The sequence below is a fragment of the Notothenia rossii genome (assembly GCF_949606895.1).
Source record: "Notothenia rossii genome assembly, chromosome: 1".
Taxonomy (NCBI): Eukaryota; Metazoa; Chordata; class Actinopteri; order Perciformes; family Nototheniidae; genus Notothenia; species Notothenia rossii.
The window spans coordinates 58,781,829-58,807,104 of record NC_136912.1 but is presented as its reverse complement, the minus strand read 5'-3'; the positions used below and the strand labels follow the sequence as shown (position 1 = coordinate 58,807,104).

The 25,276-nt window shown below is 42.1% G+C and overlaps 3 protein-coding genes across 6 annotated transcripts in view; 1 reads left to right on the top strand and 2 right to left on the bottom strand.

Annotated features, from left to right (window-relative positions):
* Window positions 1–2,012: 2,012 nt before the first annotated feature.
* On the top strand, window positions 2,013–8,301 carry glmnb (glomulin, FKBP associated protein b; the record flags this gene model as incomplete). Its single annotated transcript, XM_079650026.1, has 17 exons — window positions 2,013–2,087; window positions 2,426–2,551; window positions 3,346–3,456; window positions 3,531–3,639; window positions 4,403–4,709; window positions 5,168–5,258; window positions 5,338–5,504; window positions 5,622–5,675; window positions 5,771–5,801; window positions 5,910–5,999; window positions 6,496–6,537; window positions 6,641–6,714; window positions 7,086–7,170; window positions 7,309–7,418; window positions 7,610–7,890; window positions 7,992–8,086; window positions 8,172–8,301. The coding sequence occupies 17 exons, from the start codon at window positions 2,013–2,015 to the stop codon at window positions 8,271–8,273; spliced, it is 1,950 nt and encodes a 649-aa protein (XP_079506152.1). The 3' UTR covers window positions 8,274–8,301.
* On the bottom strand, window positions 8,144–12,213 carry cUnh1orf146 (chromosome Un C1orf146 homolog). Of its 2 annotated transcripts, none has more exons than XM_079669528.1 (5): window positions 11,869–12,213; window positions 10,522–10,615; window positions 8,899–9,040; window positions 8,694–8,772; window positions 8,144–8,586 (listed from the first exon to the last, which is right to left on the bottom strand). In XM_079669528.1, exons 1-5 carry the CDS (start codon window positions 11,932–11,934, stop codon window positions 8,479–8,481), a joined length of 489 nt encoding a protein of 162 aa, XP_079525654.1. In that variant the 5' UTR covers window positions 11,935–12,213; the 3' UTR covers window positions 8,144–8,478. The 2 variants fall into 2 exon arrangements, with proteins under 2 accessions (XP_079525654.1, XP_079525653.1); XM_079669527.1 differs by having other exon boundaries at window positions 8,899–9,070; window positions 11,869–12,207.
* A 172-nt stretch (window positions 12,214–12,385) lies between these two features.
* The window catches only part of btbd8 (BTB domain containing 8), a 49,084-nt gene continuing 36,193 nt past the window's right edge, over window positions 12,386–25,276 (bottom strand). For all 3 annotated transcript variants that reach the window (XM_079672839.1, XM_079672841.1, XM_079672840.1), the window contains exons 13-19: window positions 24,848–24,977; window positions 23,717–23,778; window positions 22,369–22,897; window positions 18,858–18,945; window positions 17,277–17,401; window positions 15,354–17,192; window positions 12,386–13,329 (exon numbers count right to left, since the gene is read on the bottom strand). In XM_079672839.1, the coding sequence (XP_079528965.1) occupies window positions 12,830–13,329; window positions 15,354–17,192; window positions 17,277–17,401; window positions 18,858–18,945; window positions 22,369–22,897; window positions 23,717–23,778; window positions 24,848–24,977 (3,273 nt within the window). In that variant the 3' untranslated portion in view covers window positions 12,386–12,829. The remainder of the gene's footprint in view (window positions 13,330–15,353; window positions 17,193–17,276; window positions 17,402–18,857; window positions 18,946–22,368; window positions 22,898–23,716; window positions 23,779–24,847; window positions 24,978–25,276) is intronic.

Sequence of the window (25,276 nt, the reverse complement as noted above, 5' to 3'; positions counted from 1 at the left end):
AGTGAATCATTGAAATATCATACAAATCATTTCAGAGAGAACAGTTTGAAATAGTGTCTCTTTGTTTTTAAAACTAAAGGCGGACTTACTAGCTTTTATCTGGAGTCTTTGAAAGCCTTCCTGAGAGGACAGAGCTTTTACAAATCTCTGTATTTTGTTTTCTCTCCAGCAATTATCCTAAACAACTTTCCTTGAATTGCTGTATTAGATGATCTGCTGTATATCAGAAATGAAAAAGAAAAGATATTATCAACACGAGTGATCCTAGATGTTATTTACTCTCGTATTTCCTGTACCTGGGATCCACTGTCAAAACAAAACCTCATCAGCCAGCAATTAGGAATGACAAAATCAGGGACACACATGGAGAGAGCAGCAGTGTGTTCTGTGTTTGCTCTGTGGCTTTTGTCTAAGGCTTTCATCACACAGCAATACAGAGAGCAAACCTGAGCGGCAGATGTCGGCTAAATCCGACCGTTCAAACACGTTTCTCTGCCTATTCATCTCAAATCAGGACGTGAGCTGCTTCTGTACTGAGGCTGCAGCAGGAAGTCTGTGATTGTACTTCTATTATATTGCAGACGCACGCACGCACGCACGCACGCACGCACGCACGCACGCACGCACGCACGCACGCACACGCGCACACACACACACACACACACACACACACACACACACACACACACACACACACACACACACACACACACACACACACACACACACACACACACACACACACACACACACACACACACACACACACACACACACACACACACACACACACACACACTGCAGGGAAAAAGATGATCCAAGCCTTTGTGCTTACACAGAGCAATATGTTGTCATTACACAATCATGGAAAGGCATTCCTAATCCTTTTCTGTACAACAGGCTTTTCCATTTAATTAGGAGGAAAAGTTGGCACAGGTGGATTTATTTGTCTAACTGTCAAATCACAATGCGGCTCAGATCAGTGCTGCTCATGTTATATCTGCAATAACTACAAACCATATTATATTGAAACTTTTCTCAGATCAAACTGTTGCGTAATGTACAGAAAGATGCCAGTCTATTCGGAACACTATTTAAAGGGGCCCTATTCTACTAATCTTCATGTTCATATCAGCGTGCAGTGTCTCTCCTGGGACATGTCTCCATGCTTTAATGTTCAAAAAGCTCTTTATTGTTCTCATACTGCCTGTGCTACAACACCTCTTTTCACCCTCTGTCTGAAACCAGAGCCCAGTATGCTCTGATTGGTTAGCTGTCCCGCTCTGTTGAGATTGGCCAACCAATAGCCTATCATGTACAATGTGTTGATGCGCTAGCAATAGTAGCCTTTGCAGACCATTTACATGCACACAAACCTACAGAACACACTACAGGAAAGGGAAATCCCCCCAAAGCACAATATGGCCTCTTTAACAATCATAACACTGAAGCATGCTAAGGAAAATAGTTAGCAGTCATATACTTGTGTTAGATATATTAGAAAAATAAAGACAAATGATTTTCCAAACTATCCCTTTAAAATATATTTGTTTCACAACTCTCAAATGTTACAACAATATGGAAATACAAGAACTGCTATTATGATCACAGACTGTGTTTTGTGGCATAAACAAATAGTTCAGTGTGGATGTGTAAGTGTGTGCTACTGTAGAGAAACCAACACATATGATGGACTTTCATTGGATTAAAAAACTATTCACAGAGGGGTGTCATTTATTTGGGGTCTTTATCACTATTTCTTTTGTAAACAGGAATGAGAGTGTTATTGGACTAGATCCTTCCAGACAGTTCCAGGTCACTACGAGTGCTCTGGTTTAATCCTATTACACGTCAAGCACAAAGGGAGATAAGAGGTTTATGTTTGGGCTCCTTACAAACTGAATCTCTCTCTACCTCGAGACACCCGGAGTTACACATTGGGTCATTTTGAAATTGGTGCTGACCCTATCGCCGCTAAAGTGTCTAGAGTTGATAATAAAGACGTATTGATAATGGGATTGCCTACGAGGGCTGAGGAGACTCTGATAGTGGATGAAGATGAGGTGAAAGACATCATCCAGAGATGGGTAAGTCTACAGTTTTCTACCACTGTAACACAATTTAGCTGAGGCATATTTTGTGTGCACATTTATTAATAAAGTAAGTAGCATCTACAGGTTTAAAAACATTTAGAAAATGTAGAACATTTCAGATCATACTAGAACTATAGTGACATGAATAGAAAAAAGTACAGTATTTGTGTAAATGTAATACGTACCATTCAACCCTTGCCTATCAACATTTTCTTTTTTTAAATGTCAGTCAAATAATCTGGTTTATTAAATATTTGTTTCATATGGTTTTTGGGGGAATAAAATCTGCTGATATTTGTTGATAACAAATAATGACTCCATCTTGTATTTAGAGAAATACTCCGGAAGAAAAGTTGAAGCCAGAGGATTATCAGCAATTCAAGAAATTCGGATCCGTCTGTCTCACTGGGGCTGATGGTGCACAACTTCTGAAATTCCTTCAGGATGAGGAAAACCGGGTATTTCTCCACAGATCTGCTCCTTCCTCTATCCCTAGTACCACTCACACCTCACACATATGAAGTGACATTCAGTGTTAATCTGTCATACAGCTCAAAAAGCACACACGCATCACAACACAGCCTCCTGAGCAACAACAGCCACACACAGCGCTACTGAAGCGAACAGCAGCTAGGCTTTGCTAAACATTAACGTGCAGACACTGCTCCGTGCCTGCTGGCCTCCTGACCTGGAGGTGCAGGGAGGAAACAAGCAGATATTCAGTCAGATCTCTCGCTCCACTGATAACCCTCTTCAATACAGCACTCCTCTAAGTGCCCTTGGGTTGTCCCATCTCTCCACGCTTCACGCATGTTGTGTGCAGCGTACTTTTAGAAGCATGTGTCATTTCTAACGGCGTCCTCTTTCGGAGCCTGAAACACTCTCAAGGGATTCAATCAATCAAATGATTTCTCATTTGATTGATTACCAAATGAGAAATCCCCAGCTTCAAATATGGACATAGAGAATACAACTTGGAGATGGAAGTGGAGACTTGTTTTTTAAGACAAAGCAGTTACCAATATAACTGCATGTCAGTGATGTAGTATGTATATCTGGCTCTAAGCTTTTTTCCAGTGTGGCAGTGGAGCTTTTAAAATGTAGACCTAACTATGTTTGGTTAGAATTTTTTTCCGTTCAGATTTTCCCTTGTATCATATTACTTAATTCTTTCCAGACAATTTTGAGGAGATTATTTGGAAATAAGTTTAACGCTAACATTAAAGAATAATGTTTTTTCTTGCACTTATAGGGCATAGTGAAGTCTATGGGTTGCGTTCTTATGACCCCTCTTGTTAATGAAGTGGTTAAAAAAGGGAAGAGTCTAGATCACTGTCAGGCTGCCATCACACACCTGACAATGGTATGTACATAAATTCATCCACACATTGAAACACGCTTCCTATACGTAGGTGTAACGTCTGTTCTGATGTTTAGACTTGCAGCCCGGATGAACTCATGCACAGCTTGCTGCAACTGACTGAAGATATTGATCCAGGGGCCATTTCTGAGACCATATTAACTCTACTACCACATCTTCAAACAGGTAACACAAGTCTCAGGAGATGTTATTACCCACTGACACATACGCAACCCTCCGAGGAGTAGTGCTCCAAAAGAAAAACACTACAGTAAAACTTTCAATTTCACAAAATGTGACACCTGTAAAAAGGGAGTTGGTGTCCTATCACAATAGTCAGTCAATAATCCTAATTTGACAAGGTTAAATATTACACTGGTTTGGATCATTCATGCAAATACAATCACACTTTGATGTCCTAAAGATAAAAGACACAATGTATAAGTATAAAGGCCTCAACTCTGATCATGTATAACACAAGAGCTTTATGTCTTATGGCAAATATACTTTTTGCAAATGAATGTTTCAGCCATTTGGGGAAAATGCAGGCATTGTTGCTAATCATTGACATTTCACAGTCGTTAAAACGTTTTTAAAGTGAGGCATAATGGTCAAAATGTCTATATTTTGCACGTGTATTACACAAAATAATCATGGTAACACTATCAATCATGCAGCTTAATGTAGTAGTACTCAGGTGCCAGTTCATTAGAAGGGATGTTTCTGTTATTAGCATACCCACATGGATTTATGTGACCAAAATACAACACCTGAAACACCATAATGCATACAACTCAACAGCAGCCTCCAAAATCACCATAAACATCTTTCAACAAAAGCTAAACATTATAACATTCATGAAGGGAGGGTTTATTGCACAACTGCAATAGTTTTGCCTTTGGCAGCTTGTGGTAGAGTATATGTTTTATCTTTTGATGTATTCATGGAGTATGGCTCCCCCTGCTGTACACTAATGCAAACATCGTCCTGTGTGTTGCAGTGCTGCTGCTGCTGCAGCTGGAGGACGGCAAGGCAGCCAGGCTGGGCTCTGCTCTGGGCGCCCTGCAGCAGCAGCTGTCCCGCCTGCCTGTGCCTTACAGCTCGCAGCAGGAGGACGAGGATGAGCACGGTCTGTGTCGCTGCTACAACGCCCTGATCAACTTCACAAAGCCTTTCGTAGAGGAGGTGAAGAGGAAGATTGGCAGCTCCGTCACCTCCTCTGAGGATGAGGAGCTAAGGACCGAGCTTCTCAAGTTGTACGTTTTTTTCTCAGTTTGGTAAAGCCAGAGTTAACAAAATGTTTCTTCTCTGTTTGTATTTTGATGAATGTACTTTATTTATCATTACAATTGATCAATGCACTTATCTTTGTTCATTGTTGTCTGTTTTAGTTCATTTGTTTTGTTTCATTATGGGGGTGAGATAAGACACTACAGGTGAATGGGGTACCTAATTTAACAACTTTATTTTTTGGTAATTTCACTTTTCTAAAATGTTATGTTTAAATGTACAAGTTTGGGATTATTTAAATATCTGCCCATTTCTTGCTCAGGGTATAAGAAAAAAAACAGAACTTAGAAAGCGGCCTTTAAATATATGTTTTGTAAACAGTGCATTGAAACAACTACATGTTTGCCTATAGTGTCTCACGTTAAAAATACACATGTTGGTGTATAGGCAAAAGGAAACCACTGTTGCTAATGCCTCTCTGCAGTTGCATGCGGAGCTTGAGGGAGCCTTTGCTCGAGGCTGAACTGAACAGAGACAGAAAATCCTCACTGTGGCTCTTTGCAACAGAGATAATGGTAAGAGCACATTTTCCATAAATGGGAAAGCATTTAAACAATGAGTGTCGTGATAGAATGTCACTGTGCATCACTGCAGGTTACACTACCAGCAATCCAAGAGTCTCTATCAGAGCTCCTGTTCTTCAGCCCTCTGAAGAAAAGCCCCCAGACGGACAGCAGTGAGTCCAAGGAGTCCAGAGCGTGTCTGGCTTATTTACTGTTCGTCCAGCTCATCACCATCGACAGCTTTCCAGCAGTATTCAGGTGAAACACTGACAAACCATATAGTGGTCACACTGATAATGCATTCACTGACAGTCACCAAGAAGTCCTGTCCATTTTGACAAACAATTGACATTGTATTGTTTCCTGCTGTTCCAGTCCTGTATTTGTTCTTCAATGCAACATGGAATACATTAATCAACTACTCAGTAGGTAAGCTGTCAGTACAGTAAGACCTGAATGTAGTACGGTAATGCTTTTCAATTAGTTCGTTTTTTTAATGATCTGTAATCTTGTTTCATCGATAGCAAAAAGGAATCACACGTGCTCAAAGGACTGGTAAGGCCACAACAACATGCAGTCAGTCTTAGAGGTGTAATAAGTCAAAGTAGAAAAGTAGAAGTCTATGGTTGTTTTTCATGGACATAACTGCGTATTTTCACTCAGGCACTGTATGAAAAGAGCTTGGAGAATGTGCAGGACAACAGCCTTCCGGTGAGCCTACAGGATCTGAAGAGCTTCTATAGTGCACCCCAGGTATGACAAGCAGCCTCAGGTTTCACTCAGGAGCAGGTTTTCTACAGGGGTGTTGTGATTTTGACTGGCTGACCGTACTTACATATGTATATATCCATAACAACTAGACCTGTGTTATATATTTTCTTGAGCTGTGTACTTACATATTGCCAAATGTTTGAAACCATTTTCAATCACAGAGAAATTCTTAATTTCAATCAATGTACCTATTAATGTGTTTCCTTTGGCCGCCTGTAAACACTTCGTATGCCCTAAAAGCATGATTCAGCATTATTGCGGTTTTCCATAAGTGGTCATACATTTACATTTTGAATATACAGTGTCTTGATCTGGGTCATTTTAAACATATCTTTTAACCGGAGTGTTTTACCTCACAACACTCTTTTGTTTGTGTTTTATTTGAAAGACTCATGGAAGAAATAGCATATTGTGTGTTTAATCAACTATTTGGGTACTTTTGACCAATCAGTGACTTGTGCTGTGCTGAAATTCACAGAACGTGCGGCAAGTTTTAACCGATTGCCCAATGCAGAATTTGGTGAGTAAACAACAATGCTTGATTAGGATGTTCAGAGTATATCTGTGGTACTGTAAAACACAATGACGTGGTTACTTTTCTTGTGTGATCGCTGCTTCCCCAGAGAGAAACGGGACTACAGGTTTTACAACTTTCTATCGATAAATTAGATTCTGAAGCAAAGCACAAGTTCTTCAGGTGAGAGAATCATTAGAGAAGGAACAGTATACCAAATGTTCATGTTTCAAGAGCACATATTCTAATGTAAAATAAATGACTAAATATCTATATTTATGGATAATCTAATAATTAATATTCACATTTGTGGTGTTTTCATACTATTTTTTGGATACAATTGTTCACCCATTAGTGATCTAATGTAAACATTGTTTGTAGTTTTAAATCAATACGTCACAATTTTTCACCAGTGTCAAACTGTTGCAAAAGTTGATGTACCTCAATTTTAGGGAAGAAATCGGATTTATGTTTTATTTTGTCTTTGCGGTATTATTTTATTATTTTCTGAATTTGCTGACATCTGATAACAAAGGTTATATTTTCTGTTGCAGGTGCATGTTGAAAACCAGCCACCATGCAGGAGTGGAGAGTTACATAGTAAAGAACATCAGGAATCAGGTTGAATGTTCTATTAAGGTAAGATAAACAAAGTCTCACAAACATCATAATTTTAGAAAATCCTGCTGCTGTATTCATGCTTATTCATGATAACCTAATTCAGTGTTTCAGCTGGTGACATTTTTTGAAGGTGTTAAATCCTTCACTCTCCTCCAGCAGTGTAATGCCAATAAATGGTTTCTGGGGGAGGAGCTTCTGCCGCTGTTGGGACTGGTGTTGTCTTTGCCACAAGGGGCTCAGACAGATCTGCTTAACAGTATGGACAAGTGAGTGATATTGAATAGTTTAACATATGGACAGATCTGTTTATGTTTAAATTCAGAGTCTAGGCATCATTCGTGACACAATTTATTTTGGATGTGATGAAGTTATAGACATGTTGGCTTTCCTAAAGAGATCTGTAATTGTGAGAACTGGTACACATTAAGCAGACTAAAGTCCTGTCTTTTGTATCCAGGATAATGGAGAGTCTGAATCTTCTACGCTACCTCCTTATCAGGGACACAGACCTGAGGAGCACTGTAAGTCAGTCTAATGTATTACTTAAGACTACTCTCCTGCCTGGTAAATGCACAAAGCTGATGATCTTCTCCTCCTACCTTCAGATTGTGTGGGAGAAGCTGTGCAGGATCAAAGATGAATACCTAAAAATACTGCGTGTGTGCATCAGCATATCAAGAGGATATTATGCTGCTGAACTGAAGGCACTGCGGCAGGATCAAAAGATAAAAGCCAGAGGTACAGTATAGCTCCTAATATGTGTAACAAAATGACGTTGAAATAACCTTGCATAGAAGGTGATAAAATACACTGTGGAATATCTCTATGTTCCGCCCCAGAAGCCAGAGATGCTGCCAGATCCAGCAGATTAGTCAAAAGCATAACGGTGAAAAAGGAGAAAATGTCAAATATGTCCCCAGAGGTCCAGCACCAGGTACAGAAACAGTCTTTCCTATTAATAATGATTTGGATTTGAACCTTTGTAGGACAAGCAATCTGACTATTCTCTTGTGTCACAGGTGTTGCAGAGTGCTTTGGTCACATTTGACCTGATGGAGAGTCTTATATTCCGCATTGAAGAGATCACAGATGAAAAGCAGAAGAGCCAAAAACTAAACTGAGGTGTCACCTCTGACTGCTGGGATATTTCTATGAAGGTTTATTTGATGTGCTCTGCTTGACCAATACAAAAAGAATGTAAAAATAGAACAAACTGTGATAAACGTGGATTTAAATGTGCTTTTGTATAAGGCGTGTATTAGTTAGCATCAAATAAAACAACACAAGTGTTAAGTGTTCGAAACAATGCAGAATCATATGGTGAGCTCATAGAATGTCTCTCAGCATCTCCCACACAGGACTGTTTTCAATGATGTGAGCCCGAGCCAGGGACATCCGGTCGCGGATACTGTCTACATGGGGCTTACTGGTGGCCTGCAGACAGATGAGCCTTGGCTTACTTCAAATATCACAAGGCGAAAAACAGCTTGTCTAACTTATAATGTACATTGACCAAATAACTGTGCTGCCTCTGTCTTTACCTTGGCAATAGTCAACATTCCTTTGACGATCTCAGCATTGTTTCGCACAGGCAGGATCCTCAGATTGCTGCCAGAAAATCTGAAAGAGATGCAAATAATGTAGATGTCAGAATCTCAATGCCTATATTACCAGCTACATACGTGCCAGCCAAGCACAACAAGGGGGTTACAACTTGGGAAAGAAATAACACAGCTATTTATCTACCTGTCTTGAAGCACCGACAATATTTCCAATTCCTTCTTCCCATTAAAGGGGGCGTATAGAAGAAGAAAGCTGTTCCGGTGTACTTGCACAAATGTCTTTATCCTCTCAATGAGTCCAGATTCCTCACAATGCTCCAAGGGGTCTTGAGGGTCAAGCAAAAGAAATGCAGTACCTAGAACATTATGAGAATGTTAAATGTATTAAACTAAACATGTTACTGTGAGACCTTTTCCATTACATATTATAAACAAATATTTGTGGTAATTTGTTTCCCAAGTTCAACCTGTGTAAGTGGCTTCTGTTTTAATAATAATAATAATAATAATAATAATACATCTTATTTATAGGGCACTTTTCTAGATACTCAAAGACACTTTACAGAGTCAAAGGTCTATTATAAATGCAAACTTAACAGACGTGGGAGAAGTACTCCGATCTTGTACTTAGGTAAAAGTACCAGAGTGTATTAATACTCTGTTACAAGTAAAAGTCATGCATTTAAAGTGTTATGAATGTATAATACTTTTACTCAAGTAAAAGTACAAAAGTATAAGCATCTAAACGATACTTAAAATATCAAATGTAAAAGTACTCATTATGAAGATTGGCCCATTTCTAAATAATATATATTATACGTTTTTTATATAATTATTGATGCATTAAAGCGTTATAATGTTTATGTGTCAACCTCAAGGCCGGGGGGCCAAATCAGGCCCTTGGCGGAATTAATTTCGGCCCGCAAGATAATTTTAAATTACTATTAGATCTGGCCAGCCGGTATATTGCACGCACACCTTCACTCCATCCTGAGGGTTTCCTCAGCTCAGAGCCTGACCCCAAACAAGATGAGATGCCAAGTATCTGGCTTGAAATAGCATCACAGAGCAGTACACTGAGTTGCAATGGATGTTTCCTTCTACACTTTTTTTCTTGAGACAACAGGGCATGTTTGGTTTTTTCTTTGAGGGAAATAGTTTTTTTTAAGTTGTTGTTATCCTGTGGAAAAATGTAATCATAAGAAATGAATATGGAAAATCTGCAGATAGAGCCATAAGAAATGAATGCAACTGATTATTTAATGTTTCATGTTGTTTTTATAGGCAATAATTTAAGCTTTGTTAGTTCCAAGTTTAATATGTGAAATAAGTTCATTTCAATAAGTTTTGCAATAAACATTGAACCAGTCCGGCCCTCGACTAGTACCCATTTTTTTATTTTGGCCCCCTGTGTATTTGAGTTTGACACCCCTGCATTAAAGCGTTATCAAAGCTGGTAAAGGTGCAGCTAGTTTTAAATACATTTTATACCGAAGAGTAGCTTGTGAATTTACTCCAGGTGGAACTAGTCTTAAGTGTTTGTCGTTTATATTTCACATTATTAATCCAAATCTGCAAAGTAACTAAAGGTAGCATTCATTGAAATACTGAAGTACAAGTCTCTGAAAATTGTATTTAAGTACAGTACTTGAGTAAATCTACTTATTTACTTTACACAACTGAAACTTAATATTGTATAGCGTTACTGGGTTTGAAGTGTAAGGCAGGTGTATTAAAGGGGCTCTAAAGGGTCGGTTTAAAGATAAGGGGCCTATCTAACCAGCAGCCGAGCTGACAGCAGGTTTACCTGACAGGGGGAAGATGAAGGCTCCCGACTCTACACCGTCTGAAAACCTGATTCGGTGCGGCTGAGCGCTTAGCATCCTGCTTGTGTCATGGCTCTGGTGAAACAAATACAGGTAATTACATACATCTATTTCCTAAAGTCGTTTAAAACCAGACAAAGTTAAATGAGTCAAATTTCGACAAGTTTTAGCTTAACCTAAGGTGACCAGATTTTCAAAATGAAAACCGGGGACATTTTGAGTTTTGCAGTCAATATATCATTAAAATATCAAATTTTCTTCACTGTTTAAGAAAAAAGGGGGACAATTCTGGTTCAATGTAATTCGAACAATTGAACTGTTGGATACAAACAGAAGGAAGACAGCTCATATATGAGACTTCAAAGGTCTTTTATTTTGAAACTGTAAATCAGATTGTCCAGATTCTCTCTGAGTGACTAGATGTGGTGTCTTGCTATCACCCTGGAGTGAAATAAGTCTTTGATAATTTGACAGTTTTTTATTTATTCTTGTATAAAAACAGAAGGACAATAGCCCATGAGATTTCAAAAGTATTTTATTTTGAAATTCTACATCAGATTGTCCGGATTTTCTATTATTGACTAGATGGGGTCTCCTGCTATCACCCTGGAGTATTTGATTGACTTCGAATGACTCTCTGATTATGGACGGTTTCCATTAAATAATAATCAAAATATAGATGGACAATAGATCTAATTTGAGATATTAAACAGCATACATTTTAAATTGAAATTAGTCACCCAGTGGAAATGTCAGATATGTCTTCATAACTGTCTACTTACATTTTACATTCACTCATTATTATTGATCACATTATATAGTACATATTTCTTAATTTAAGCTCCAGTATATATGAATATGTTTGGTGTGTTTTTTAGGTATATTTCTTATTGACCGAGTAAACGCTTTTATTTTGAAGGCAGTTTTTACAGGCCTCTACCGTAATCCATAGGATATTCGCGCACCGCAATACAACGTGCTTTTGACTCTGTTTTCTGAAGTGGGGGCTGGCTTGACCACAGTCTGTTTACCCAGTATTTCCTGACATGAAACGTTTTATTTCACCTTACTATGTGTTTTTAACATATAAAAGAAGGGGACATTTCCGGGGACAGTTTCAACCGGGGACAGGCCAATACAAACGGGGAATGTCCCCGGAAAACGGGGACGTCTGGTCACCCTACATTTGGGTTTTGTATTAGGCATTGCTTTGCTAGCTAGATAGCTAGCAAACCGATATTCTTCCCGTTATCTATTTATTTTACCAATATCTGACACTAAAGTCTAAAATAAATGTTTGACTACTCAGGAGTTAACCCATCACTTACCTGAAGTGAAGTGCTGACTATAATCGTTGTTTTCCACTGAGGAGTTGTTTCTGTGTGTGTCGCCATAACCCACTTCTCAATGAAAGGCTAAATATTAGAGCGGTTAATGAGGCTTCGTCTTTTCTGGAATGTCCTCGCGGTCCATTCGCACGAGACGGTCGCAGTATTCAGACTGTATGGCAGTGTATCAGACCACGAGAAGGCGCTGCGTGCGATACTATTTCAAAACCATTCTTTAACGTTTTTGAGACGAGAAATAACAAATACTAACGGTAAAAGCACCTTCTATTGTTTTATAATTTCGTTTGTTTAAACTATTATTAGGTAATTAAGTTGGGATACCTGTGTGCATTATGTGCTTATTTCATAGCATGACAAGCACAATTGTAAGTAATAACATAATCAAGTCTTAGCAAGCCCAACCAGTAAACACATGTTAATTAACAGTATTACTTACATCTGTGCAGTGCACCCAGGTAACATTGAACAAAAATAATACGTTTCTGTGACCAAACACTTTTCATTTTTCAATAAACACAAATCTTTATTTTCAATATGACATTAAATGCAAGCCAGTAGGCCATTGTTATTTTTTTTCTTTAAGAAACTTCAGTCAACCATATTATCAGAAGACTGCCATGAGAAAAAATATATTTGTCTCCTTACTCTATTCTTTCTAGAGCTGTGAAGCAACATTAATTAAACGGTCAGACATACAAAAGATATTAGCATGCATAACATCCCGTTTGTGTCAAAAAACTGTCCACTGAGGGCATGATGGGGAATGCAAAATAAACTGCTGCAAAGTCCAGAGTTCTGCAGATTCCCGAAAAAAAAAAATGAAAATGTTTGAGACAGCATATGATTATAAATAAGAATAAATGAAGACAAAGTTCATATTTAGAGGTTCAACATTCACAGAGGTGACAACTGTCCGGCAGGTTCTCCTCTGTGTGAGCAGTCAGTGATGTGTTTCCAATTCCACGATGGTCCACTCCCCCTGAGGAGATGCAGCGTCTTCTGGGGAGAAGCTTGTTACTGTGATGCTGGTGGAGGAGTCCTCCATGGGCGAGATGAGCTCCGCCCAGCGTTTGAAGGTCTCCTTCTCTGGGGACAGGAAGCCCTGAGAGTCCAGGCATTCACGTGAAAGGGACAGAGTCTGCTTGATCAGGTACTGGGCCAGGTTTAGCTCTTCAGGCACAGGGTTTATGACGCCCAGGTTGGACTCGTGGTCTGAGAGGAGCTGCCTGAGCATGCTCCAGTCCCGCTCTGCAAACTCATTGCTTTTTTCATCGTCCTCTCTTTGCTTTTCTTGCTCTGCCTTCAGCTTAACATTCCTGTCCTTTCCCGAGCATTGCTCGAAGGCTTCTCCAACATCCAGCTCGTAAATGGGAGATAGTGCTTTGGATGGTCGGCGGTCATGTTTGCAGGTTTGTTCCGATCTGTCACAACCATTGTCCCCTAAAAACAATTGACAATACTGCAAAATGACAAACTGATTCACTCCTTTTTCTTCACATTTCAGAGGCTAGTCACTGCCTAGTTTGATACAACAGTGATGACTACATGTTTACCCTTAATGCAACTGTTTCCCTTAAAAGATCATCCATAGTGAAGTTATAAACATTATAAAAGCAGTGATGTTGATGTTCACAATATGGTTGTTCGAATGGCAACACTATGAAAAATTATGAAGAAATCATTTGAAACATCATGACTTCAAAATATGGTTGCTACAGTAGGTGAATACAGTTGCCTTAAAGGTAATGCACAGAGGAATCTGAATGCATCTCTTTATCCACCTTTTCAAACAAAGTAAGCCATGCATCACCAGCACCAGTGAACTTTGCATGTGTCAGTAGCTAACAGTGATATGTTTTGAGATTTACGTGCAGGTCATTGAACGGGCAGACGTAATGAACAGACTTGTCACAAACACCTAAAATGCAAGCAAACGGTGCTTTACTTAGTAGCACATAAAGATGGCACACCACCAAGTTCAATTTACATTCTTTGTGTTTTCAATTTTTTGTACAATTCCAGAAAGGCAAAAGATGGATCATTGTTTGATATTAAAAACAAAGTAATTTACATGTTTGCATCGGAATATACCCTCAGTAAAGGTGCAGCAGGATTTCTTTTTCAAAATATGATAGTGAAGAAAGAGAGACATGGCAGGACAATGAGAGCTGCTCAAGAGTCATCACATACGTTACAGAGGAGGCTAATGACACTACACAAACCTACTGAACAAAAGCTCATAGACAACAAACCACAGTCTTCTTTAAAAGTGGACGTCTATCTACACTTAAGTCTATTGGGTATGACAAGAGGTAATGGAATGTGGGGAAAAAAGACACAAAAATGGTTGATAGCGGAGTAGGATGACACATTATTTTTATTCAAGCATGCATGTGTGCAGTGCAAAAAAAAAAAAAAAGCAAACACAAAACTCAGGTACATTCATGTATATAAATAAAGATGATCAGCAAGAAAATGCAAGGGAAAAGTTCCCCATTTTCTGACGAGCAGTGGCAGTTCAGCTAATCTATTTGTGTGATTTACCTTGATGCCAGGTGCTACATATAGCATTTTCACATCAACAAATCTTTTGAATGTTATTTTTAGATGTTCCTTTAATCGATGTAAACAAGGGGCCATCGATGAGAAGCCAAAAGACAATTAAAAAAGGGCTTCTGGAGATATGTTTGTCGTTCTTAGAATGGCAATGGTTTAATGAAGGAAAAGCCAAACACATCTATCCTTTACAACAAAGCAGAAGAAAACTTTTAGAGAAACATCTCCTGAGTGATAGGGCTTTCTGGAATGTATTCTAGTTTTAGGAAACACAATTTTAATAATACCAACTAAATTAATTTAGCAACGATATATTGATTTTAAAACTATATTTAAAGCTCCATCAAATGTGTCAAATTCTCTTTGGCTCTAAAAAGGACAACTGCTATTCCACTGCATAAGGGAAATGACAACAATAACCAAAACAATCTGATTTGTATGTACATGAAAGTGCATTGGTAGAACTATCTAACAGGCCTTGTCACAAGGCATATTCTTTTTAATGTCACATATACAATTGATATCATCAGTGTGAGTGACACGTACAGTGCTTTCCCATGTTTTGGTGTAAACTGACTTACCAAGGCCTAAATGCCTCTGACTACAGGTAGTTCAGTTGTTTCAAATGTACAGCTAAATGAACTAAATGTACTATGATGAGACCAAACTCCGTCTTTAAAAGGATATTGATGTTGCAAATTCAAATTTAAACAAATCAATGGGTGGAAATGATGACCACTGATTTCATTTGAATTTGAACTTGTGTTTATATTTAGTTACTAAACTATATCCTTTTTCTGAAAGAGGGATAGGTACATGTTGGGTGTGGGTAAGGGACAAACTATACCTTGGGGATAGGAGGTGAATTTGGATTTGGGGTCTATAAGGGTCTGTAGATCATACATTACCTGCTGGAGATTGCGCAGCATGTACAGGAGAGTCCCCTGTCTGCTGAGGCTCTTTTAAGTCTAGATGTAAATCAGCTTTCTTGCTTTCTGTGGGGTTGGAGTGATTTTTGCGTGGCCCTCCGTTGTATTGTTCTGTGTGCCGGAGATCCAGGTGGCATGGGCGCTCCTGGGGAGGCAGGTCTCTCATGTCAGCATCCAAGAGAGGGACGCTAGACTTTATTCCGTTACTCTCCGCCTGGATCTCTGTAAGGAACACAGACGACTTTTCATCCTGTTCCTGGTCTGTTTTTGTATGCGTTGTGTCTGCAGTTTCAAGATGGCCTTTCAGGTGGTTCGGTTGGTTGTTGGTTGGAACAAAATTGGTCTGAGGAGTTGTGGAGTCAGACTCGAAAACGTCACAGGGAGTCGCACCCTCACTGGGCTGCTGAGGTGGCGTTTGGACGCCGCCTTCTTCTGAACCCAACTCCTCACACTCGTCGACAGAGAGCAACACCGAGCGGCGAAAGTTAGCCGTGGTCTGGTAGTCGGCCTGATCGTTATCCTGGTCAGCGGCTTCATCGTCGAAAGCCAGGTTGATGATCCCCTGAAAGTTTGGAGAGGATTCAGATGGTGGCAGCGGGGCCTGCCCCGGAATCACCTCGACTTCAGATCTGTCATCTTCCGTCGCCTCTTCATCTTCCTCCTCAGAGGAGAAGAGCCTGTGGTCGGGGATGCTTTTCACTGTCACCGTTGCCTCCACCTCGGAGTGCTCCTCCTCTGCAGGAAGCTCGTCTCGGTGCAACCAGGAGCAAGGAAGCTGTTTCACTCCCTCTTCCTCGCTGGTGGTCTCCGCTTCTCGCCCCCGCAGCCTCACCTCCACTCTTAACCCCGCCCCGCCTTCGTACATTTTCAACTCCTCTGGGGTGCTTGTGTCGCTGCTACTGCGACCCAAGAAGTCGTGGCAGCGCATAGTGCCGCACTTTGAAACACCTCTTTCGTTGGAGCAGCAGTCGTCGTCTTGCGAGCCGCCGGCGTCGTAGTCCTCCGAGCGGGGCTTGATGTCATCGGAGGAGGTGGTGTGTGTGCTGCAGGTCTCAGACTCGGGGCTGACCTGATGGTGGACGGCACTCCAGGAGTCCTCTAAGGGGGGGCCAGTGCTGCACACGCTGCATGGTGTGTCTACGAGACGTTCCTTATCTCTCTGACAATTTCTGGAGCCGTCCTCGTGAATTTGCCCTCCACTGATGACTCCGCTTGGGGGCGGTTTCACTTTACTCCCTTCAGTCTGTTTGCAAGTGTCCGCCTTAGCAGATTTGACATGAGGGGTGTTGCTAGCTGAACAGTTAGTGTTTTCTGACAGTATTTCAGTCTTCTGGAGATGCTGCTTAGATTCTAGTTGCGGGCTAAGTAAATCCCCTTCACCCTGCTTTGTTGGCTGTGCTGCAGGCTGGTCAGAGAATTCTACCTCTGTACTCTCTTTATGCACTGCAACTTCACCAGTGTTTTCTGTTGGCGCTGACTCCGTTTTACAGTCTTTGCCATTGACTGTCTCTTTTCCTTTAGTTGCTGATTTCTTGGTAGCATGTGAGGTTTTGGAAGTTCCTGATGATTTTGGGGAAGCTTTCTCCGTAGGCTTTGGTCCGGACTTGGCAGCTACTACTGAAGATTGCTTGGAGTGGACCGAAGAGGCTTTTGGTGGTTTAGCACTTGATTTAGCTGAGGCTCCAGCTGCTGAAGCAGGTTTTGTGGTCTTCTTTTTTTGAACTTCAATGGCTGCTTTTTCTGGTTCTGAGGATTTCAACCCGTCCTTGCTGTTTTCTTTCCTTGGGGAAGCAGGCTTTTTTGATCCAAGCTTAGAGACTAACCCAAAGACAGAATAGAACATTAGTACTTTGTACAGTATATGGACAGACATTTCAATTAAGCATACTTTGAACATCTCACCATGGTCTGGTGTGCCTCTTCCCTTGGTTTCTGCTCTTGCTGCTGTCCCTCCTGTAGATCCTTTCTCTGCTGCACTAGTCTTGACTTTAGCACTTTCTCTTGCACTAGACCTATTGATAGGACTGCTATTGATTGACGGAAACAAAAACGCAATGTTAAATTCATGATGGTTCACATCATCTTTTAAGATATTCATAAGAAGAGTCACAGAGAAATTAAATCATGGATTAATATTCAGCACCAGCGGGGGGCAGCAGAGTTGTTTTCCCATTTTGTCAAGGACAAGCGTCTGAGACATGAACTGATTATGAATGCAAAGAATTTCAAGTTGTTGTCCTTCTGAAGGATGTTCTTCCTTGGATTTTAACTCAATCTAAGTGTAGGAGGAACAAGAGGGAGCATATTATCTGACATATTAGTGAGTTCACTGAGGACCGTTTTACAGATTCTACATTACCTAATACGACAGGGCCATGTTTAAAAAAATACACGATGTACAAAGGATTATTCTGTCTACGTAAATTGAGGTTGGAGGGGAATTTAATATTCCAGAGCATCTTCATTCTCAGCACACAAATCCAGAAGTTGAATACAAGATAGATTAACTGTTACCTGCACCATCTGTTTCTTTACAAAAGATGACAATCAAAAGATGCAACAACAATATCTTTTGTTAGGCCATCAGCTTTTTCTGGCTAACTTACATGGTTTCTTTGCAGGGAGGCTGTTAAAAATGGATGTGCTCCCAGTTTGAATGATGCAGATTTTTTATAAAAAGGATATTTGTAACATCTTTGAAAGGCAGATTCAAGTTGTCAGAATATGTTGACAGTTTTCTGTTTTGCTTTCTAGGCCCTGAATGCTTTCAGCTACTGGAGTTGGTTATATTGTCTTTGAACTCATGTTGCAACTTGGCCTGGCCATAGTGAAATAGTTAGTTTGATTCACTGCTCTTGTTTGAATGTTTTAAATAATTTGCTAATTCCATTGTTTGGTGATGTTTTTTGGATAGCAGACATGTAGGATTTAGATTCTCACGCTCTCTTTTTTGTCATTCTGTTATATGTTTTGTACTTTACAAGTCACGAGTCAAATTTCAGGACCCTTTTCCACCCTTTGAGTTCTTATAGGCCACATTTGTTTTAATCACATAACAGCTTTTTCCACTGCCTTGGTACTTGGGACTGCGTAAGTCTGACATATAACATAAACACATGGAATGCTACACAGTCTGAGGGGTAAGCAAAACACAGTTTAATATTTAGAAATATCTCCAGTTGGAAGTTTTTTTAGCATGGCTTATTTACAGGAAATTAACCAAAATTCTTGCTGGATTGTTGATTTGGTCTTGAAACACTCAAAAGAAAATCTCTAACTCCATTTGAGTTAAATTGTTCTTAAATGCCTTTAACAGTAGAATGGCATTTAATGGTGGACCCACAACAAGCAGAACGTCCATGTGGAAGTGGACAAGGAAAGCACCTACAGAACGTTACACCTAACATTTCACTAAATACACAAGAGGCTAAAGAAGAAGTGACGAAAAAGCACACTGATAATAACCATTAAGGAAGAGCTCACCTGCTGATCTTCGTTGTATCTGATTTCTGAGCAGGTTTTGTCAGTGTGGATTTGACCCCCGCCTTAGTTTGGTGTTTGGGCTTCGCACCTAAACACAGAAAACAATGCATGATTTTTGTGAAAAAGATAGCATTGAAATGAATCAAAAGAGACTTAGTCTCATACATATTAAACCTTGATTTCCTAAATCAATCAATCAGGGTAGCAGGGATACGTAGCAGGGTAGGGTAATGACTAACCCAATGGTAACCCAATGACTTATTCTCGCTGAATCAAACATCCCCCCCTGGTTTTAATTACATCACTAAACCCCGCCCCTCACGCCGTGGTGGTGGGCTGGCTGTCATCTACAACCAGAACATCCGGACTACAGAACTCACCCTCCCCTCAGTACCATCCTTCGAATTTCTCGCCTTCAAAACCCCTCCCTCACTGACAGTTATCCTCATTTACCGCCCCCCTAAACCACACCCCTCCTTCCTCTCTGATCTCACTGAACTCCTAACCATTGCTTCATCCCTCTCCCCACGTCTGTTACTCCTCGGCGACCTTAACATCCACATGGACTCCACCACCTGCAAACACGCTTCTGAATTTTCCTCCCTTCTGGACAATTTCTCATTTACACAACATGTCACCTTCCCCACCCACGATAAAGGACACATCCTTGACCTTGTCTGCTCCACCAACCTCAAAGTACTCGACCTCCATCCCTGCCCCTTTCCCCTCTCTGACCACAAACTCATACAGTTCACCACCGCCTCCCCCGTCCGCCGCCCCCCCCCATCCAGGAAAATCACTTTCCGTAATTCACGCTCTGTTGATCCCCAGCCTGCTATCCTCTACTCTCCCCCTGGACTCGAACCTCAGCTCACCCGATGATCAACTCAACCACCTTAATTCAACCCTACTCGCCTCCCTCAATAGCTTGGCCCCCCTCAAAAGGAAAAATGTCACTTTTAAAACCTCCTCACCCTGGTTCACCCCTGCACTCCGTAAGCTGAAGCAAACCGGCCGCCAGCTCGAACGCCTAACCATGAAATCATCCCTCACAGTTCACCATGATTCCTACAAACTCCATCTCACTACCTACAGAGGTGCCCTCACTGCCGCAAAATCTGCTTACCTCTCCACCATCTTCATCGACCCCTCCCGTAACCCCAGGACCCTCTTCTCCACCGTCAACAAGCTCCTCAAACCCCGTGCTGACACCCTCTATTCCTCCACTTCCACATGCAGTTCATTCCTCCAGTTTTTCTCTGACAAAATCACTGCCATTAATCACTCCCTATCCGCTGCATCTGACACACAAACATCTCCCCCAACATCCACCGCCACAATTCCTCCCTCCATCTCCCTTGACCTCCCGAGCCCTCCTCCCCACGACATTCTCTCCCAGTTCACTCTGGTTACCCCCCCATAAATACTCCAACTGATCAGCTCCTCCAAACCCACAACCTGCTCGCTTGACCCTCTACCCACCCCTCTTCTGAAGTCCTGCCTCCCCGTCCTTTGCCCCTACACATTGTCAACCTTTTCAACTCCTCCCTGTCCCAAGGAACCGTTCCCTCTGCCTTCAAAACTGTTGCTGTCACTCCCATCCTCAAGAAACCCGGTCTGGATCCCTCCTCCCTCAGTAATTACTGCCCCATCTCCAACCTCCCCTTTCTCTCTAAAACAATAGAACGCATCATCTCCAAACAACTCCACCGCCATCTCCAAAAAAATGACCTTTTTGAACCCCTTCAGTCTGGTTTTCATCCTCACCACAGCACAGAAACGGCACTCATCAAAGTCCTCAATTCCCTCCTCACCTCTGCTGACACCGGTTCCCTCAACATCCTCATCCTCCTTGACCTGAGTGCAGCCTTCGATACCGTGAGCCACACCATCCTGCTTACCCGACTCCGGGATATCGGTATCGAAGGTACTGCACTCAGGTGGCTCCAGTCCTACCTCTCCGACAGATCCCACTTCATCTCCCTCAACAATCACTCCTCTACCACAGCTTCAGTCACCCAAGGTGTTCCCCAAGGTTCAGTACTCGGCCCCCTCCTCTTCATCATCTACATCCTCCCCCTTGGTCAGATTCTCCGCCATCACAACCTGGACTTTCACTGCTATGCTGACGACACACAGATCTACCTCAGCACCAAATCCCCCCACAACCCCCCTCTCACACACATCGAATCCTGTCTGACTGCAATAAAATCCTGGATGCAACACAACTTCCTCAAACTCAACAGCAATAAAACTGAACTCCTCCTCATCGGCTCCAAATCCACCCTCAGCAAAACCCCCAACCTGACACTCACCATCGATGGCACCCCTGTTTCCCCCTCCACCCAGGCACGCAACCTTGGCGTGATATTCGACCCCACCCTCTCCCTCGACCCCCACATCCGCCAAGTTGTAAAAACCTCATTTTTCCAGCTCCGCAATATCGCCAAACTCCGTCCCTCTCTCACCCGCCCCGCAGCTGAGCGACTCATTCACGCCTTCATCTCCTCCCGCCTTGACTACTGCAACTCACTCCTCTTCGGCATCAGCACAACATCCCTCAACAGACTCCAGCGTGTCCAGAACGCAGCCGCCAGACTCCTCACCCACACAAAATCATGGCATCACATCACCCCGGTCCTCAAAGAACTCCACTGGCTTCCCGTCTCACACCGCATTCACTACAAACTCCTGGTCCTCACCTATAAAGCCCTCCACCATCTGGCCCCCCCCTACCTCACTGATCTCCTCATCCTCTACCAACCACCCCAGTCCCTCAGATCCACCTCAGCCGGTTTGCTCTCAATCCCCAAGGCCAAACTCCAGAGCTTCGGGGACAGAGCCTTCTCTGTGGCAGCCCCGAAGCTCTGGAAATCTCTCCCCCAAGACCTCCGTGAGTCTGATTCCCTCACCCTGTTCCAGTCCCGTCTCAAAACCCACCTCTTCAACTCTGCTTATCCTTAAACCCGCCCCTCTCCCCTCTGAACCAACATCCTCCTGACTGCTTTTCTGTTTTTGTTTTGTTTTTGTTCTTGTTTTGTTTGTCGACCTGACTCATAATGTAAAGCGTCTTTGGGTCTAGAAAAGCGCTATATAAATCCCATTTATTATTATTATTATTATTAATGTGCTGTGAGTATGTGAGCGGACATCAGAGACAGTTAACAAGTCACTTTCAGTGTGGGGTACATGGACAAACTCAAGCATTGAACACTTGTATCAGTGGAGAATACCTCACCTCCTTAAACTATCCGAAAAATATATCCTCTAGGGGAAGTGCAGAGTGATCAACCTCTGCTGTTCTGCTGAGAGTTTGTACACTGGTACCAGCAGGCTGCTTTGTTTGCTAAATCAACATACTGTACATGCCTGCCCTCGTCTTCCAAAAATCCCTCTTGGCCATAACACAAATTCATCATACTACTAAGTCTGCATTCACATTCAGCTCAAACATTGTAATCGGTGTCAGTCACCATGAGGAAATGAGAGGAAGTGAATAAAGAGAGCTAACCTGCGCTGTCATTACGAGGGCTGCTGGCACCGTTCTCTGGCGAAGCGCTGCCTGATGTGGACGAGGCGCTGGGCTGAGCCTGGGAGGTGCCAATAGAGCTGTCAGCCTTTTCTGTCGAGCTCCTCTGAGTCTTGGTTACACTTGGCTGGCTTGTAGATGTGCAGCTCGGGGGAGATGTTTTAGGCCGTGCACCTGGATTTGGTTTCTTCTCCTGCTCTCTCGCCCCTTGAGAGCTTCTGGAGCTGTTGGCTACATCTCGTCTGGCCCCTGCAGCTCCAGTGCCGTTGACAACCGGTATTCCAGCTGATGCTGTCTTTGCTTTGGCTGCTGCACTACGTTCCCCTGGCTTCTTTGCATTCTTTGCCTTGGATGTTTGACCCTCACCTGGCTTGCTAGCTGTCCCCACTCCATCAGACTTCATGGCTGACGGAGCACTACGGGAGGAAGAGGTAGTGTTTTCAGACACCCTCTGGGTCCTGTGCACAGGAGGACTCTCAGGTCCAGATGAAGGGCATTTCACAGCCCTTGGCTGCAGGATAAAGAAATAACCATATTAGTCATGCAACTGGAAGACATGATTAAGCTGCAAAGCACAGTGTGGTTTTATGAAACTGAATAACATTATAGCAGATTACAATAAGCTACTGGAGTACAAGACAAGAAAAAAGGATGACACAATGACACATCATCTAAACATCGGTTGTTGAGATTTCTATAGTCTGTGCTAAATAGACAAACAAAGTTCATATAGCCTGTTTTTGATTTACTATCCTAAACAGCTGATTTGCTATCAGAAGTTAAGGGAATTAATTTTTCTTCTTTTTTTTCTGTGTGTCACTTTGTGAACTTTAGCAAATTACCAAACTGGCTTTTGTCAGTAGAACAATCATCTGCAGGTTCGAACAAATGAGCAATCATATCTTAAAACAGACAAAGTGCTTGTTTTCACCGAATCACAACACTTCTCATGATCTATAGCAGCTCTACTGCTCTTAACCACCCACACCTAACATCTTGAACTCCTCTGTGGATCACCTCAGCCAGGATTATTTTAGCAATACATTTGTTTACAGAGGCCCTGCAGCAAATGTTATAGTGTATCTCTGTGCTGCGAGGGTGGGGCATGACATATGGCATCTGATGGCCACACTGTAATGACTAGCAGGGATTAAACACATCTACAGGGATTTCTCAGAGATAAAACTGCCTCATAAATTCACATCGTACATTTCCATCCTTAGAGTCAGAGTTCTGATTAACAAAAACAAATGTTAGTTTCTGAAACACCAAAAAGAGTTTATATACATGTTAATGCATTTAACATATATGGTTGGAGGGGTAATGTTACCTGTGAGCTAGTGAATACAGGCTTTTTACCAAGTCTCCGGTTGTCCCCCTTATCAATTGCATCTGTCAAAAGAGGATCAAAGGAAGAGCAATGATCATCAAAAATAAGTATTCTGCATGCAAAACCATGTATCATATATTCAAATCAATACAAAAAGGGCTGCACTGATTCCTTTAAAGGGAGAAGCTGAAGTCTTATTTTTTAGATGAGATGGACAAGCCATTTTTTTCATTCACAAATGTCCTTTTCTGTGTTTACCCTTTTGTCAATTGGGAAACAAACACTACATGACTAGATTGATCAAACAGGATATTTCAAGCAAAGCACTGCTATGCTTAACACAGAAACAATTTGAAAACCTAATCATGTTTTGTTTTTAATACCCAAATTGACTCTTTTCACTGAAATACATTTGTGATGCTTGCATGCGAGATCCGGAATCCGATTTCGGTGGCAACAAATGTACCAGTAATAGGCCCAGGCTGATACCAGCTGCATACATTATTCATGCAGTGCATTTCAGCACACTGCTGGCTCAACAGTGAGGGAACAGTATGTTATTTGTATTTGTGGGGGCTACAAATCAGACCCACAAAGACAGGAATCCAGCCTTCACTCGCACCCTTTAAAAACAAGCATGGCGTGTCTGGTGCAATGCCATGTTAACGATACTCATCTCACAGAGACTTGTGAAAAGGTAGCTCACATAAAGCTAAAATAGATTAAGAGTGCCTCGACAGCTGTGTAGAAAAAAGCCATTATGTATTAAATCAGCCAGCATGCACGTAGAGCTTTGCTTCATCTCTAATGATGCAGAGCCATGGCCTCAACGCAGCGCCAGGCTGGGGTAAGGAAGAGGAGGAGGAAACACACACACACACACACACACACACACACACACACACACACACACACACACACACACACACACACACACACACACACACACACACACACACACACACACACACACACACACACACACACACACACACACACACACACACACACACACACACACACACACACACACACACACACACACACACACACACACACACACACACTGCAGCATGAATCTCTGTCTCTGCCCAAGAGAAGAGAGCTCACAGCAAGGATGTCCTCCCTTACCTGCTAGTATCCTCTCTCTGTGTTTGGTAGAAAGGGTCTCCCATCCCTGCGTGTGGCGGACCGCGTAAAAGGTCTGAAGCAGGAAGGTCCACAGGCGAGCGCGCAGCGTACAAATCTCTTGCCTGAACGGCTGGCGGTAACACAGAGGAGAGAGAGAAGAATGGAAAGGGGTGCACTACAGCACAGGCAAATCAGCAGCTGCTTCAAGAACCTTTCACCATGGCAACAAATGCCCCTCCCTCCTCCCTTTGCCTCCCTCTCTCTGTCCCTCCCTCCCACTCTGTCTCCGTTGCAGAATGCACTTGAGCTCCCTTGAGTGAAATCAGTGATGTCAGTGGCTGATGCCCATTCCCCTGTTTCCACGCCTGATTATGAAAACAGGGCTGGGAGGTTAGGGAGGAGCCAGCTCCAGCTCCTCGGCTGCACTGA